Here is a 15,993-nt window from a genome sequence, read left to right on the forward strand (position 1 = left end):
AGCATTATATACTTTCTTTTTGTAATCTTTTCTTCACTTTAACAAGCCAACAAGCATCTCTCTCTCTCTCTCTCTCTCTCTCTCTCTCTCTCTCTCTCTCTCTCTCTCTCTCTCTCTCTCTCTCTCTCTGTTTTATCATGTTAAATCATCATTTAATTCTCTAAATATGATATCGTCTAATTTGAAAATGGAGTCGACCACGCTGTAGATTTCTTACCTGTTTAGTCGTATAGTCCTTATTCATTGATTAGTAATTTGAACCGCATATACAGAAAGAATAAACACACACACACACACACAGCGGGTTAATCAAACATCAAATATCATTCAGTTATTCATTGTATTGTTTAAAGTAATACCAGGCTGAAGTATCCTGACGTGACGCTTGTAATACTGAGAGAGAGAGAGAGAGAGAGAGAGAGAGAGAGAGAGAGAGAGAGAGAGAGAGAGAGTCATGACAGCACAAACACAGATGCTGATGTTGGTGACCTTGAAACCTTGTCCTCGCCGCCTACCCTCAGAATCGCTGCGAAAAGGTCTCGCATTGAGTTTGAACACTTTTTCTTTCTTGATAAAACTTCCACGGAGGATTGATTTAAGTAGTGAGTTTCTTTAATTTCTTTCCGCGCGCGCGTGTGTGTGTGTGTGTGTGTGTGTGTGTGTGTGTGTCAAACTTTATATAATTTCACACACACACTATTCCATTTTTTAGTAGTGACGTTAGACAAGTTTAAAAAAAGAAAGAAAAAAAAGAGGTTTAGTTCAGGAAAAATATTACATCTGTCACCCTATGAGCTTTGGCACATGTTACAGTACATCTGGACGCTGGGATGCGCAGTGACAGCAGAGTCTTTTACTACCACAAGTACATACGTGAGATCTTCCCATTGCAAGCCTTCATTACGGAAACCAAGTGCTGAATTTGGCGGTATAGAGTAGTACAAACACTCATGGTAAGGCTCACATTCAGAAACGCTTTGCTCTCTCACCATCACTGCTTTCCAAAGGCTCGTGGTTTTAAGGGTATTTTTTATGGTTCTGGTGAGAGATTGGCAAGATTTCTAGTTTATCAAAAGGAAAAACTGTCTTGAAAACAAATCTAGTTGTCTCTGGGGTCTTGGAAAATTGTTGTTGTGAATGGGGAAGGCGTTTCTGAATACGGGCATAAAGCTCACATTCAAAAACACTTTGCTCTCTCACCATCACTGTTTTCAAAGGCCACAGAGATGATCAGCAGGGTTCTCAAGAGTTTTTCCTGTTCATAACGTAGATACTTTGTTAATCTGTCGCTAGAACCATAAAAAACACCTTTAAAAATCCTTGCAACTTACTAAAACCTTTCGAAAGTACTGGAGGCTCGGTGCAGAAATGTTTCAGAATCTGGTCCTAAGAAGAGAGTGATGATTCAGTGGTATTGAAAGTGGAAAACGCTACGTGCTACAGAACCGCCAGTCGCCTATGACGCTACAAATCTATGTCTATGCTCGAGAATACACGCTTGTCGTCAGGTGCAGAAAATAATACTCGCTCACGGAACAAAAACACGATTCAACTGCTAGATAAAACTATGTGTGCTCGTTGAATATTAAGATATGAAAATACTTCGGTGCCACAAATGTCTATTAGAATCATTAATATGCAAATACCAGAGCATTTTAATACGTGTAGTGCTAATTTTTGAGGGGATGGGGGACAAAATGTGAATGTTCTGTGGGATCTACTGTGCTTAAACCTACGTATACGGTGGTGTGACTTGCTGTGGGTGATGACTGACTGACTGACTGACTGACTGACTGACTGACTGACCGACTGACTGCTGCCTCTATCTTACTACACTCATGCTTATCTCTTCCTTCATGTTTCAGTGTGTTCTTGATCAAACTTACCTTGAGACTTTAATCAATATCCATCCCCTCAAACCAACTTCATTTGTATATTTATTCCTGTCAAAATAGCTTAATTTCTTCATACACGTCAAAACATCTTAATTTCTTCACATATTCCTCTCAAAACATAGATTGTTCTTATGATTACTTTGCCATTTGGTTCTCGATTAACTGTACCTTAAAACTAACCTCTATTCAAATCTAAGTAAATTTCCTTATCATCAGTTTTATCTGGTTTGCTGATTAAATACACAATGATTAATGCTTACTATCATCTGACGTGTTATTTGCCTGTTCCTCTGCATGACGTAACATACACTCATCATTTCCTCTCCCTACTGCTCAATTAGTACAGCGCATAAGTCAAACTCAACATTCTTTTATTCTTGCCACAAATCTTTTACTTTACTCCTCTTTTTTGTCGATTTCCACTGTTTCTGTTCGCTTGCCATGTAGTTTAGCAAGCTTCATTTCCATTTTCTTCTTGGTTCTCCTGTATAACTGCAGCAAATCTGGAGCCAACTTCAGATCTCGTCGTTTTTATCCCTCTACTCGAAAGCCTTCATGTCGAACACCTGCCAGCGAGGCTCTCCACTTTCCTCAAACTCGTACTCTTGGCAAGCTTGCGTCAGGAGGCTGTGGGAAGACGGCAAATGTTAAGAAAAGGGCCATTCATGTGTTTAGTAAGATAATTGTAAGCTAGTGTGTCTACAGCATTGTAAAGACAGGTATTTAGAGTGAATCTTACGCCCGTATTCAGAAACTCCTTCCCCTCTCACTACGACAATTTTCCAAGGCCACAGAGACATCAATTGAGCCAGGTTTCAAGCCAGTTTCTCCTTTTAATAAACCAAAAATCTGTCACCAGAACCGTAAAAACACCCTTAAAAACACGAGTACCTTCAAGTGGACCTTTGGAAAGCAGTGATGGTGAGAGAACAAAGCTTTTCAGAATACACGCCTTGATACTACCACGGATATAAAAATAAATAACATTGAACTACATTTAGCAGGAAAACAACGTTGAAATTATCATTTTAAAACACACACACTGGATAACATAAAACGATATGACCAAGGCTCATTAAATATTAGTGCGTGCATATTTTATCATTTACATAACACGGACGACTGAGCTTTTTAGGAATCAAGAACCATGTCCAATTACTGAGAGGGGAAAAAAATGAGTGATGTGAGGCGGCATCCTCCTCATCTGGCTTCCCTTCAATCCAGTCACTGATTACGACAAAAACTCTTCAAAAAAGCAAAGAACTCGTGATGGAAATGGATGAGAGCGAAGCCAAGGCCACATCAGGGAAGGCGAGGGTAAAGCTTTCGTCCTGCCACTCCGCCATGACCCAACACTCGCTCGGCAAACACTCGTAGCCTGACTTTCAACATCATCGGGAAACTTTTGCCTTCCACCCTCGCACGTCTCACCATCACGACCGTATTACGAAACGTCTCAACGTCTCACCTCCACTACATTCAAAAAAGATTATTGAAGTTATACGAGTTTTAAAGATCGTTTTTATGGTAGTAATGACAAATTAACAACATTTAAACATTATTAAAAGAAGCAGTCTTAAGAACCCGGCCGGTCACATCTTTGAAAATAATCGTGGTGGTGAAGAAATGAGTTTAAATTTTTTTTTATGCTAATAATGACAAATTATGAAATTAACATCTTAACACATTATTAAAAAGAAAAGCAGTCTTAACAACCCAGCTGGTCACATCTATAGCCTTTGAAAAATAGTCGTGGTGGTGAAAATATGAGTTTTAAAGATAGTTTTTTGTATAGTAATAATGACAAATTAAGAACATTTATACATTATTAAAAGGAGAAGCAGTCTTAAGAACCCGGCTGGTCGCATCTATAGTCTTCGAAAATAGTCGTGGTGAGAGCAAAGCGTCAGAGCCTTTCTTTCCTTACCCAGCCCACTGTTTGCACCCCTTGACAGGTTTCGCCAGACGGTAACACTGGAACAGCCCCGTTGAGAAGTACGCCGAGCCCACCTCCTTGGCCTCCCCGGTGCCCACGTCCTTCAGACACTTCCTGAAGCTCTCATTGCAGTCACAGTGAGTCCTGCAGTAAAGGAGGACAAGTGTGGAGATCGATCGTGAATGCAAATTTAAATGTGGGTGATTGTTTGTATGTATGTACACAAGTGAGAGAGAGAGAGAGAGAGAGAGAGAGAGAGAGAGAGAGAGAGAGAGAGAGAGAGAGAGAGAGAGATGAGGCATGAGGAAAGTAGGCTACGAAGTTAATGTATGCGAGACTGGAACCGAAGCTGAATGATTTATGGCGTAGTCTCTCTCTCTCTCTCTCTCTCTCTCTTACATGGTGAAGGGAGACTCGTTGCTGATGTTGTGCCGTGTCTGGCCTGGCTCGAGATCGTCGGGACAAAGATCGTGATCCCTGCAGCAGGCGTCCACCTCCTTCAGGGAACCGAGGTCATCCAAGCCCTCCGCTACGTTCCCAGTCCCGCACCACTTGGTTCCTGACGGAGGGAGAACAAGGGAAGGCAAGACTAAGACCAAGGGAAGGTAAGATTAAGAATAAGTCAGTCTCAAATTACTTAAAGGGGAAGGGAAGGCAAGGAAAGACAAAATGGAGAACACTTCGTCAGGATTATAGTGTTCACCTCAATTTTACCTTTAACCGCTTCAGTGCTGGGACGCCTTTTTTACCGTGAGGTTTGGGTACTATTACACTATTTTACTTACGTTAATGAAGGGTCTGAAGATTAATGGCCAGAATCTTCACTATCTTAATCCCCAAATATAAGTTTCTGAAGCTGTTTAAAATCGCCAAATAATAACTAGAGTGAATATGCAAAAGTGTCATGGAACTGAAGGCGTTAAAAACAATTCAATCTCAAATTACTTAAAGAGGGAGGGAAGGCAATTGCGAAGACTAGATGGAGAACACTTCGTCAGGATAAACGTTCATCTCAATTTTACCTTTAACCTTTTGGCTGTTATTTTTTCAGTTTATTTTTTATCTTTTTTTTATTTATACCATGCGGACTTTTCACGGAAATTTATGGGCTAGAGGGGGTTACTTTTTTGGGGTACCTCATATCTCAAAGACCACTCGCTAGGAAACCGTTGCCCCGAGTGAGGAAGCCCAACCTACACTCGGACCGTGGACAGGATTTGAACCCGTGAGCTTGGGTTGCTACACCTTTTCCTTAATCGCTAATGACTCTGAGATATCTTTAAACTGGGTAGAAAGTATAAAGATATATCCATTTCATCCCTTTTTTATATATTGTAGATGTTTCCAAAGGTTTCATGCATTGTTTCTATTGGTGGTAATTGCTTAGTGTCGCAGTGAAAAAGCTAGAGACTAAATTAAGCTGGCATCTTTTCCAACACTTTATGAGGAGTATAGTAAAAGAGCGAGAGAGAAATAAAATAAAATAATAAAAAGGAGCACTTCATCAAAGGAGTAAGTTTTCTTTCCTGCAAAAGACAAATGTGTGAAACTCTCTCTCTCTCTCTCTCTCTCTCTCTCTCTCTCTCTCTCTCTCTCTCTCTCTAAAACTACTTTAAAAACAAGTCTCGTAACTTTTAATCTTGTCCAGCCACAGCAAACTAGCCGCGTTGACACTCAGCAGGAAGGAAAAGCACATTCACTCATTCACTCACCACTTAACCAATTCACTGCTGAACATTCTTTTCCCACCGTCCCTTACACTTCAGACACCGTTAAAAGTCATGTGGCTCAGAAAACACGGGGTTAGTCTTTTATTCTCTCTTTACTCTTTCTCTGGCTAAGATAGTATGGAGTTAATCTTTAATTCTTTCTTTACTCTCTTACGCTACCCTGGATGTTAATAAAATACGATTAAAACAGTAAGAGAGTCAAGAGAGGCGCGAAACTTAAACTGTATTATGAAACATCTATCCATCCATCCATTCTTCCATCCATACTGCCGTGGTACAGTGGAACCGTGCGTGCTTTGGGGTCCGAGGGTCTCCAAGCGCACGGGTTCGAATCCTGTCCACGGTCCGAGTGAAGGTTGGGCTTCCTCACTCGGGGCAACGGTTTCCTAGAGGGTGGGCTTTGAGATAGGAGGTGCCACAAAAAAATTCCCCCCTTTAGCCCAGAAATTCCCGTGAAAGGCCCACATGGTATATAAATGAAAAAAAAAGGCTCTTGATTTTTTTTTTTTTTTTTTTTTATATCGCCCTATAATGACAGAATAACAACAATTCCACACTAGTGACGGGAGAAACACTCTTGATAACGTGGCAAATCATCACCGTGACCTTTGAAAACAGTCGTGAGAGAGAGAGAGAGATAGCACCATATTCAGAAACGCTTCCCTCTCTCACCGTGACCATTTTCAAAGACCACAGAGACAATTAGCCGAGTTCGAAAGAGTATTTTTCCGTTGCTAATGCAGAAAACTTGTTAACATGTCACTAGAATCACAGAAACATCCTTAATACTCGTGTCACCTCAACTAGAGCCTTTTGAAAATAGTGAAGGTGCGGCGCGGATGTGTTTCAGAATACGGGACTTGCCTGGGTAGATGATGTGAGGGAAGTTGTCGGCGTGAGGAGGAGGCTGCCGCTTGTCGTGTATGGAGCGATCGTAGCAGGCGGAAATCAAGGCAGTCAGCTCAGCCGCCTCTACGACAGCCACGGGACTCTCGCTTGCTGCCAACTCCCGCATGATCTCGTCCACAATGCGCCTGTAGGAGAAGATGGAAGGGAGTGTCAAGGGCGGGCAGTGGTGGTGGTAGTAGTGGTAGTAGTGGTAGTGGTGGTGGTGTCAGTGAGTGGGAGAGAGTAGGGAAGGTTTTTAAGGTGAAGGATGGTGTTAGGGTGCCTGAGCTAGGGTGAGAAGGTTTAAAGGGGTGGTGTGGGAGTAAAGAAGGGCAGGGTGTGGCTGAGAGAGGGGAGAAAGAAGGGGAAAGACACTGAACATAAACATAAGGAAAACGAGGAAAAATATGTGAGGTGAGGCTTGGGAGGCTGTTCATACATACAGACAATTTTTTTCTTCAAATATACAAAGTTCGAAATTATTGATTTGCTCGGTACGGTATTATGTTTTCCTACACCAGACTTATTACTTCCTGTCATCCTAATCCTACCCACATACTAATGCAAGAGTTAACGAGTAGTCACAATCTTTCATCCCTTTCGCTAGTATAAACTAGAACTCCTTGCCTGCTTCTACATTTCCTTCTTCCTAAAACTTGAATACTTTAGGGAACACCATCTCGGTACCCTTCCTTTTCATAAATTTGTGTTGCACTTTGCCAGTATTCCTGCTACATCACAAAAAGTTCCTAGCAAGCCTGGGATGCACGCGCGTCCAGGCTGCCCTAATGCTCTTATTACTACCAGTGGAGGGAAGAGTCACAAAGTCACGTATGTTGGAAGAGGACACGGGAGAACCAGCAAGCGAGAGGGACAGCTATGAATACTTGAACACTTCTTTTCAGTATTCAGGAGCTTGCGTGAGGCTGTGGCTGCGGTAGTGGTGGTGGTGGTGGTGGTCTGCCTCTCACCACCACCACCACCACCACTCGCTCTGATACAAAACACGGTGAGGGAACTCCAGCCCTGGCATCCCTATCCCTCTTTCTCTCTCTCTCTCTCTCTCTCTCTCTCTGCAAACACCCCTGCCACGTCCTATCAGGGTAAATTGAGCCGGAAAACGAGACACAGGAACCAGCTGACGTGTGGCTGTACATCACCGCCTCGTCGAGAGAGAGAGAGAGAGAGAGAGAGAGAGAGAGAGAGAGAGAGAGAGAGAGAGAGAGAGAGAGAGATGTTGATTTTTTTATGTCTCAGCCACGCCTGTTCGTTGTCCCCACGCACAATATGAACAAGTGACACGCGGCCTTTCATGATCGCGGCACAGTTTGAAATGTTTTGTGTGTATCTCGTGAACTGGACGGAATGGAAAAATATAGCTCTATGTTACTGGAAATTTGGGCACATTGGTCGTTCCTATACTGCCGCTACTACTACTACTACTACTACTACTACTACTATTACTACTACTACTACTACTAATTATACTACTACTACTACTACAGCTACTACTACTACTACTACTACTACTACTACTACTACTACTACTACTACTACTACTACTACACACACACACACACACACACACACACACACACACACACACACACACAGTAGGAGAATCACCACCCTAGTTTACGTGGTGCTGATAACACCCATTCTCTCAGGCCAAGATTACTAGGCAGTATAGGAGCCGCGTCTGCAAGCCAGCGACCGTAAGACCTCATTCTGAAACCCTTCTGCGCCCCACCTTCACTATATTCAAAGGACTCTAGTAGAAGTTACACGGGTTTTTTATGGATATTCTTAGGGTGGTAGTGATGAATTAACAAGATTTCTACATTATTCACAGGAGAAACACTCTTGAGAACCCGGCTAATCATCTCTGTTACCCCTTGAAAATAATCGTGATGATAGAGCAGAGCGTTTCAGGAGACTGGCCGTGTTTCGTGGTTCCAATGGCTGGCTGGCTGGCGGTAGCATTAAGGGAGACGGTGAGGGTTGGCTCGGGTTCGCTTTAAGAGAGGCCTCTCCGTGTTAGGTGCGGGCGAGTGTCCAATAATTGATGAAGCGATGGGATGTAGATAAAACGAAAGGATGAGGAGGTAGAATGAGAATCCAGGAGATGGAAAAACTAAGAAAATAACATGAGAGAGAGAGAGAGAGAGAGAGAGAGAGAGAGAGAGAGAGAGAGGAAACAAATTAATAACACAAAAACAAATTGACTTACTCTTAAAAGAAAAAAAAAAATCAGATGAAAGAGAGGACAAGAGGGAAAGGAAAATGACATTCATGGAAGGGCAGATTAGCAAACACAGAAGAGACAACAGCAAACAGCGCCGAGGGGGAAGGATTCGAGTCATGCACTTACACATTACGCTACCAAATTCAAATTAAACAGGGGAGTGAAGGGAGAGACAAAGACTAAATGCACATCTACGCAGAGGGAGGGAGGAAAGGGAAAACGGGAAGGGAAAAAGAGACGTAACATCTAACGCTCAGCTCCCTCCGCTCATTTATTGAACTTTCCTGCTTTCTCTCTCTCTCTCTCTCTCTCTCTCTCTCTCTCTCTCTCTCTCTCTCTCTCTTCTTTTATCGTTTAGATGTATTGAGCTTTTGTGATTTTCTTGTTTCGTTTTTATTCTTAATCAAATAAAAAAAAACAAGAATAATTACTACTGTTAATATACTGCTACTACTTGTACAAATAGGAACAGTAGTAGTAGTAGTAGTAGTAGTAGTAGTAGTAGTAGTAGGAGGAGGAGGAGGAGGAGGAGGAGGAGGAGGAGGAGGAGGAGGAGGAGGAGGAGCTGCTACTGGTGTTGCTGATGTAAGACAAAACAGAGAGAGAGAGAGAGAGAGAGAGAGAGAGAGAGAGAGAGAGAGAGAGAGAGAGAGAGAGAGAGAGAGAGAGAGAGAGAGATAAACTCCACCAACACAGACAAGAAACACGAAATAGAAAACAAGCACAGTTGAGTATAGGGGAGAGAAAACGAATGAGGCTTTCTTTGTTCGGGGATACTAATACTGTTCACTAACATTGGAGGCACAAGCGAGTCATCCTGGGTAGTGATCAACGCTCTCGCCTGCTACTGGTTGGCATTTATTAGTTGAAAGTGTGCATTTTTAAAGCGCTTCATTGTTTTTTTTTTTTTTTTTTACCAATAAACAAACTGATTGCTCCCCATCATCACTAAGACAACTCTCCTTCACACACACACACACACACACACACACACACACACACCCTTCACTTAACATCAACTTTCTCGGATCTGCAAAGGAACTGGCAAGTGAGTGGGCCTTTTTCTTATCTAATGTTACACTTGCTCAGCTTTCCCCTCTTACATGAAAAAAAAAAAAAAAAAATGTATTATTGCTTGAACACAAAGGCAAATCAGTAGGATTCGAATAGAAGATATGAAGTGAGAAGAATAAAAGGTTTGTAAATTTCTCGATTTCTGAGAGAATGATATCAGTCATCTCGAGGCACGCAGGAACACCAGACCGGCTGTGTTTATAGAGTCGCCACAACAATGCAAGAGTTAACCAGTACTCTCAGCCATTCATACCTTTCTCTGGTAAACTCTGCAACTCTACCTGCTTTTTGTATTTCCAGCCTCCTATGACTTGACTTCATTTGAGAGCGAGATTTCAAGACATTTATCTCTTTGTTTTTGGCTAACTTTTTCGGATAAGAAACGGGACTGGCAGCTATGTGGGCCTTTTTTTTTTTATTCTATGTTGCGCTTGGACAGTTTTCCCCTCTTACATAGAAAAAAAATGTCAAGCCCTCCGCCACACCTCGAGACACCGCCACCTAGTGAGGAGAGACACCCGAGGCCCGCCAAACTCCGCCGTGAAGGAAAGGTTTCTGTCTCTGTGTTATTTTCAGAAACGCTTCCCTCTCTCACCTCGACAATTTTCAAAGACCACAGAGACAATTAGCCGAGTTCTAAAAAGTGTTCCTTCTATTGATAATGCAGAAAACTTGTTAACACGTCACTGGAATTACAAAACCATCCTTAAAAACCCGTATCATTTCAATTAGAGCCCTCTGAAAATAGTGAAGGTGTGGCGCGGAGGTGTTTCAGAATATGGGTGTCTAACGCTCGTGAAAAGAGTATAGAAAAAAAATATATATATACGTGACCAGGTTTCTAAGCGTCCTATACACCGTCACACGCCAGCTAAGTCATCAAGGCCAGCCCAGGTCAGCTTGGGTCATGGTGTTATCAGGGCGAGAATACCAAACTTATTATGTTTCTTTAATTCTTTCTTTCTTTCTTTCTTTCTTTCTTTTCTCGCTCTCTTTCTTCAATTCAATCATCATTTCTTGATCTGATAACGTGAACAAGGTCCTCTTCGCCCTCTCTCTCTCTCTCTCTCTCTCTCTCTCTCTCTCTCTCTCTCTCTCTCTCTCTCTCTGACAGGATTCTCTCTCTTTCTCTCCCATCGATTCCTGGCAAGACTGTAGATTGAATGTGTGTGTGTGTGTGTGTGTGTGTGTGTGTGTGTGTGTGTGTGTGTGTGTGTGTGTGTGTGTGTGTGTGTGTGTGTGTGTGTGTTTGTAAATAAACACATAAACAACGACGAACGCAATAATTAAAATGGAAGAGGGGAAAGGAATCCAGAGAGAGAGAGAGAGAGAGAGAGAGAGAGAGAGAGAGAGAGAGAGAGAGAGAGAGAGAGAGAGAATGATTAGGTCGTGTCAGGACCCGCCAGTGTTGGGGAGCGGCCAGAATTGGTGGTGGTGGTGGTGGTGGTGGTGGAATGGACGATGGAACTATTGAGAGAGAGAGAGAGAGAGAGAGAGAGAGAGAGAGAGAGAGAGAGAGAGAGAGAGAGAGAGATAGAGAGAGAGAGAGCAATGGAATGACAGAAATGGTGGAAAATTCAAAAGAAAAATTAATAAGGAAGAATTTGAGAGAGAGAGAGAGAGAGAGAGAGAGAGAGAGAGAGAGAGAGAGAGAGAGAGAGAGAGAGAGAGAGAGATTTGGGGATGAGTGGGTGATGGCTGGGGAAGGAAGAGGGAATTATAGTCATGAGGAGGAGGAGGAGGAGGAGGAGGAGGAGGAGGAGGAGGAGGAGGAGGAGGAGGAGGAGGAGGAGGAGGAAGAAGAAGAAGAAGAAGAAGAAGAAGAAGAAGAAGAAGAAGAAGAAGAAGAAGAAGAAGAAGAAGAAGAAGAAGAAGAAGAAGGAGAAGAAAAAGAAGAACAAGAACAAGAACAAGAACAAGAACAAGAAGAAGAAAAAGAAGAAGAAAAGAAGAGGAAGAAGAAGAAAGACACGAGTTGAAGCAGAAAGGAGAAGAAAGAAAGAAGAAAGAGGAAGAAAAAAACAGAACTTAACATACTAAAGACGAGAAAAGGAAGAGGAAAAGATGAAGAGGAAAGGAGAAAAAGGAGGAGGGACAAAATGTGACTTGAACTGAAGGAAAAATAAAAGAAAAAGAAAACGAGAAGAGGGTTGAGAAGATGGAAGAAGAAAAGAAGGACAGGACGTGACATGAATACTGAGGGAGTGAGAAAAGGATGGAGAGTGTGTACTGAGGGAGTGAGAAAAGGATGGAGAGTGAGTACTGAGGGAGTGAGAAAAGGATGGAGAGTGGCAATGGGAAGGAGAGGGCATGGGTATTTACTCGAGAAGGTTTCCAAAGTCAAGCGAAAGAATTACACGGAGTTAGAGGGGGAAAGTTGAGCAATAACATAACTTCTTTTCCTATCAGTTGCCAGGGGGACGTCACTGCAGACACCCACCTTCTCTGTACAACTCGGTCCCCTAAGCCTTGTTTATACGAGTATTCTGAAACGCTTTACTCTCAGATGTTCACCCGTGTTCTCAAAACTTTTCACTCTTATATATAGTAGAAATCTTGTTAATCTGTCACAATAACCATGGAAAAAAAAAAAAACTTGAAAATCCGACTTTAATTACAGCCTTTTCAACGTGCGAGTAATGGAGAGTTCGGTGCAATGTTTTAGAATTGTCTCTCACTCGTACCCATTGTAAAACACGTCTTTCACCTCCTAATATCGTGGAAATCCTGTAAATCTATCACAGCAACCATGGAAAAAACCTTAAGAAATAATTCGACTCTCAATCTGCGAGTATTGGAGGTTTCGGTGCAGCGTTTCAGAATTCTGTCTCTCAATCGCATCCATTACAAACACGTCTTTCACATTCTAATACCGTGGGAAAAAAAAAATGTAAAAATTCGACTTCAATCACAGCTCTTTCAATCTGTGCGTATTAGAGGTTTCGGTGCAGCATTTCAGAATTATGTCTCTCAGTCACATCCATTAGAAACACGTCCTTCACCTCCTAATATCGTGAAAATCCCTTTAATCTGTCACAATAACTATGGGTAAAAAAAAAAAAACCCTTAGAAATCAGGTTTTAATCACAGCCTTTTCAATCTGCCAGTATTGGAGGTTTCGGTGCAGCGTTTCAAAATTATGTCTCTCAGTCACATCCATTACAAACTAGTCCTTCACCTCCTGATATCGTAGAAGTCCCGTTAATCTGTCACATTAGCCACGAAAAAAATAAAAATCAGACTTCAATCGCAACCTTTTCAACGTTCGAATAGATGAGGTTTCGGTGCAACTCCCATTCGTATTCATTACAAACACGTCCTTCACCTATTCATATCGTAGAAATCCCGTTAATCTCGAAAAAAACTTAAAAATCTTCAATCACAGCCTTTTCATTGCAGCGTTCCATAATTAAGTCTCTCAATCGCATCCATTACAAACACGTCCTTCACTCCGTCCATAAACCTTCTACTCAGGCCTTCCTCTCTTTCTCCTCCCAGACAGATCCTTCCCCAGCATCTTCGTTCCAACACACTCCTTGTCTCTCTACCTGACGTGTCCAAACCACCCGAGTCTGTCTCTAGCTTTGTCACTGAGCAGACGGGTGTAAACAGACAGAGAGACAGAGTAAGGACGGGGCAGGAGACAAGATGGAGTTTCTAATCCCTTCATACATTTAAATCAATGACAGTCTTACTAAATTGAGTATAAAGAGACAAACAGACGCAGGGAGAGAGAGAGAGAGAGAGAGAGAGAGAGAGAGAGAGAGAGAGAGAGAGAGAGAGAGAGAGAGAGAGAGAGAGAGAGAGATAGTAGGCAGCGAAGGCGAGACGAAATATTTAAACCCTTCATACATTTAAACCAAAAACGGACTTACTAAATTGAGTATAAAGAGACAAACAGACGCAGGGGGAAAAGAGAGAGAGAGAGAGAGAGAGAGAGAGAGAGAGAGAGAGAGAGAGAGAGAGAGAGAGAGAGAGAGAGAGAGAGAGAGAGAGAAATGAGAAATGGAAGCATAGATGAAGACGAGGAGGGAAAGTTTACAAACCCTTCATAAATCTAAATCAACAACACACTTTTATAGAATCCAGTAAACAAAGATAAACAGACGGAGGGGAAAGAGAGAGAGAGAGAGAGAGAGACCACTGAGGAATACATAGTTTGGAATCACAGAGGGGGAGCGAGGCAGAGGAAGTGAGGGGGTGGAAGGGGCAGAGAGTGCAGGGCCAAGGTAAGGGGGCAGCAGTCTCTGGGGACCCATGGCGCCCTGGCAGAACAAAGGAAAGCAGCAAAGCGAAGGCCAGAATGTGAGGAGTGGAGGAGGAGCTGGGATGACTTACTGCCGCAGGAGGAGGAGGAGGAGGAGGAGGAGGAGGGGGGTAAGGAGAAGGGAGGGACAATTTGGGAGAAAGGAACGCATGAGGAGAATTAGAGAAAGAGAAGGACAATGAGAGGAAAAGAGAGGGAGGAAGAGGAGGAGGAGGAGGAGGAGGAGGAGGAGGAGGACTGATGACAAAGGGAAATGCAAAGGAGCTGGTGCAATTATCACATATTGCATTATTGTTGTCGTTATTGCTGTTGTTGTTGTTGTTGTTGTTGTTGTTGTTGTTGCTGCTGCTGCTGTTGTTGTATATTAATGCCGCCAGATCCGAAACTTTAAAGGAAAACATGAAAGAAAAAGGAGGAGAAGGAGGAGGAGGAGAAGGAGGAGAAGAAGAAGAAGAAGAAGAAGAAGAAGAAGAAGAAGAAGAAGAAGAAGAAGAAGAAGAAGAAGAAGAAGAAGAAGAAGAAGAAGAAGAAAAAAAAAAAAAGAAGAAGAAGAAGAGGAGGAGGAGGAGGAGGAGTCAAATCTGAGAGTCTTTCAAGCACTTTCTCCACGTAATTCTCCTCCAGGGATGAGTCAGGATGAGATGGAAGGAGGAAAGGAGGGGGAGGAGGAAGAGGAGGAAAGGAAAGGGAAAGAAGAGAGGGAGGAGAAGAAGAGCAGGAGGAAGAAGGAAGAAGACAGAGATCGAGACAGCGTGCTTGGGTGCGATTGGGAAGAAGAAGGAGGAGGAGGAGGAGGAGGAGGAGGAGGAGGAGGAGGAGGAGGTGGAGATAAACATGATGAAATGAAGCAGGATTGAGATAAAAATGAGGAAAGAGACGACGAGGACGAAAGAAAACAACATAAACTGGAGATAAACTCAATAACTCAGACCCGAACAGAGAGAGAGAGAGAGAGAGAGAGAGAGGCAGTAGTAGTAGTAGTAGTAGTAGTTAGTAGTAGCAACACCAAAAAATAACAGCAGGAAATAAAATAACAAACGAAAAAGAAGAAAGGAATTTGAAAACTAAAAGAATGGAAAACAAAAATCGCAAAAACAAAAAGAATAAAAAAAACAAGAAAAGGGGAGAGAGAGAGAGAGAGAGAGAGAGAGAGAGAGAGAGAGAGAGAGAGAGAGGAGTAGCAGCAGTAAAAGCGATAAACGAGGGAACCAAAACACAGCATGATAAAGATTGGAGGGGGAAACACTAAAGAAGAGAGAGAAAAAGAGAAAGAAAGAAAGAATGCTTTGTAAAATTTTCTAAAAAGTGAAGAAAAAATAAAAAGAAAGATAACGAGAAGCATAATTTGAGAGAGAGAGAGAGAGAGAGAGAGAGAGAGAGAGAGAGAGAGAGAGAGAGAGAGAGAGAGAGAGAGAGATTAAGAGGGTAGGGTTTTTCTCCATAATGACGGACGAAATGAGGAGAGACGATTAAGGAGGGTGAAAAAATGGAGGAACGGAGGAAAGAAGGAATAAAGGAGGCAGGAGGAAACGAGGGAAGAGGAAAATTATGGAGGAACGAGGCACTGCAAGGAAGAAAATGAGGGAGGGGGATTAAAGAGAGAGAGAGAGAGAGAGAGAGAGAGAGAGAGAGAGAGAGAGAGAGAGACAGAGAGGTCGTGCATCTTTATAGATCGAGAAAAGAATAAAACAAACGAAACAGAGAGGAAAAATGGAGGAGAAAATTTTGTTGGACAGGAAATGAGTCTCTCTCTCTCTCTCTCTCTCTCTCTCTCTCTCTCTCTCTCTCTCTCTCTCTCATTTAAAAAAAACTAATATATTTTCATTTTCAGTTAAAATATTTATAAAAGACAAAAACAAAGCACGTAATATTTCAAACCTTTTTCCATTTAATCGCCTCTCTCTCTCTCTCTCTCTCTCTCTCTCTCTCTCTCTCTCTCTCTCTCTCTCTCTCTCTCT

At 42.5% G+C, this 15,993-nt stretch overlaps 1 protein-coding gene and 1 long non-coding RNA gene across 2 annotated transcripts in view; one reads left to right on the forward strand and one right to left on the reverse strand.

Moving 5' to 3' along the window:
- The first annotated feature begins 321 nt into the window (after positions 1-321).
- LOC123508132 lies at positions 322-15,205 on the forward strand. The gene is made up of 2 exons (XR_006675869.1): positions 322-451; positions 15,158-15,205. It is a non-coding gene; the product is annotated as an uncharacterized LOC123508132 (long non-coding RNA).
- The window catches only part of LOC123508131 (phospholipase A2-like), a 38,949-nt gene continuing 23,277 nt past the window's right edge, over positions 322-15,993 (reverse strand). Inside the window, exons 3-6 of the mRNA XM_045261635.1 lie at positions 6,426-6,595; positions 4,231-4,390; positions 3,823-3,975; positions 322-2,522 (exon numbers count right to left, since the gene is read on the reverse strand). Of these exons, the coding sequence (XP_045117570.1) occupies positions 2,435-2,522; positions 3,823-3,975; positions 4,231-4,390; positions 6,426-6,595 (571 nt within the window). The 3' untranslated portion in view covers positions 322-2,434. The remainder of the gene's footprint in view (positions 2,523-3,822; positions 3,976-4,230; positions 4,391-6,425; positions 6,596-15,993) is intronic.

The sequence above is a fragment of the Portunus trituberculatus genome, chromosome 24 (assembly GCF_017591435.1).
Source record: "Portunus trituberculatus isolate SZX2019 chromosome 24, ASM1759143v1, whole genome shotgun sequence".
NCBI lineage: Eukaryota > Metazoa > Arthropoda > Malacostraca > Decapoda > Portunidae > Portunus > Portunus trituberculatus.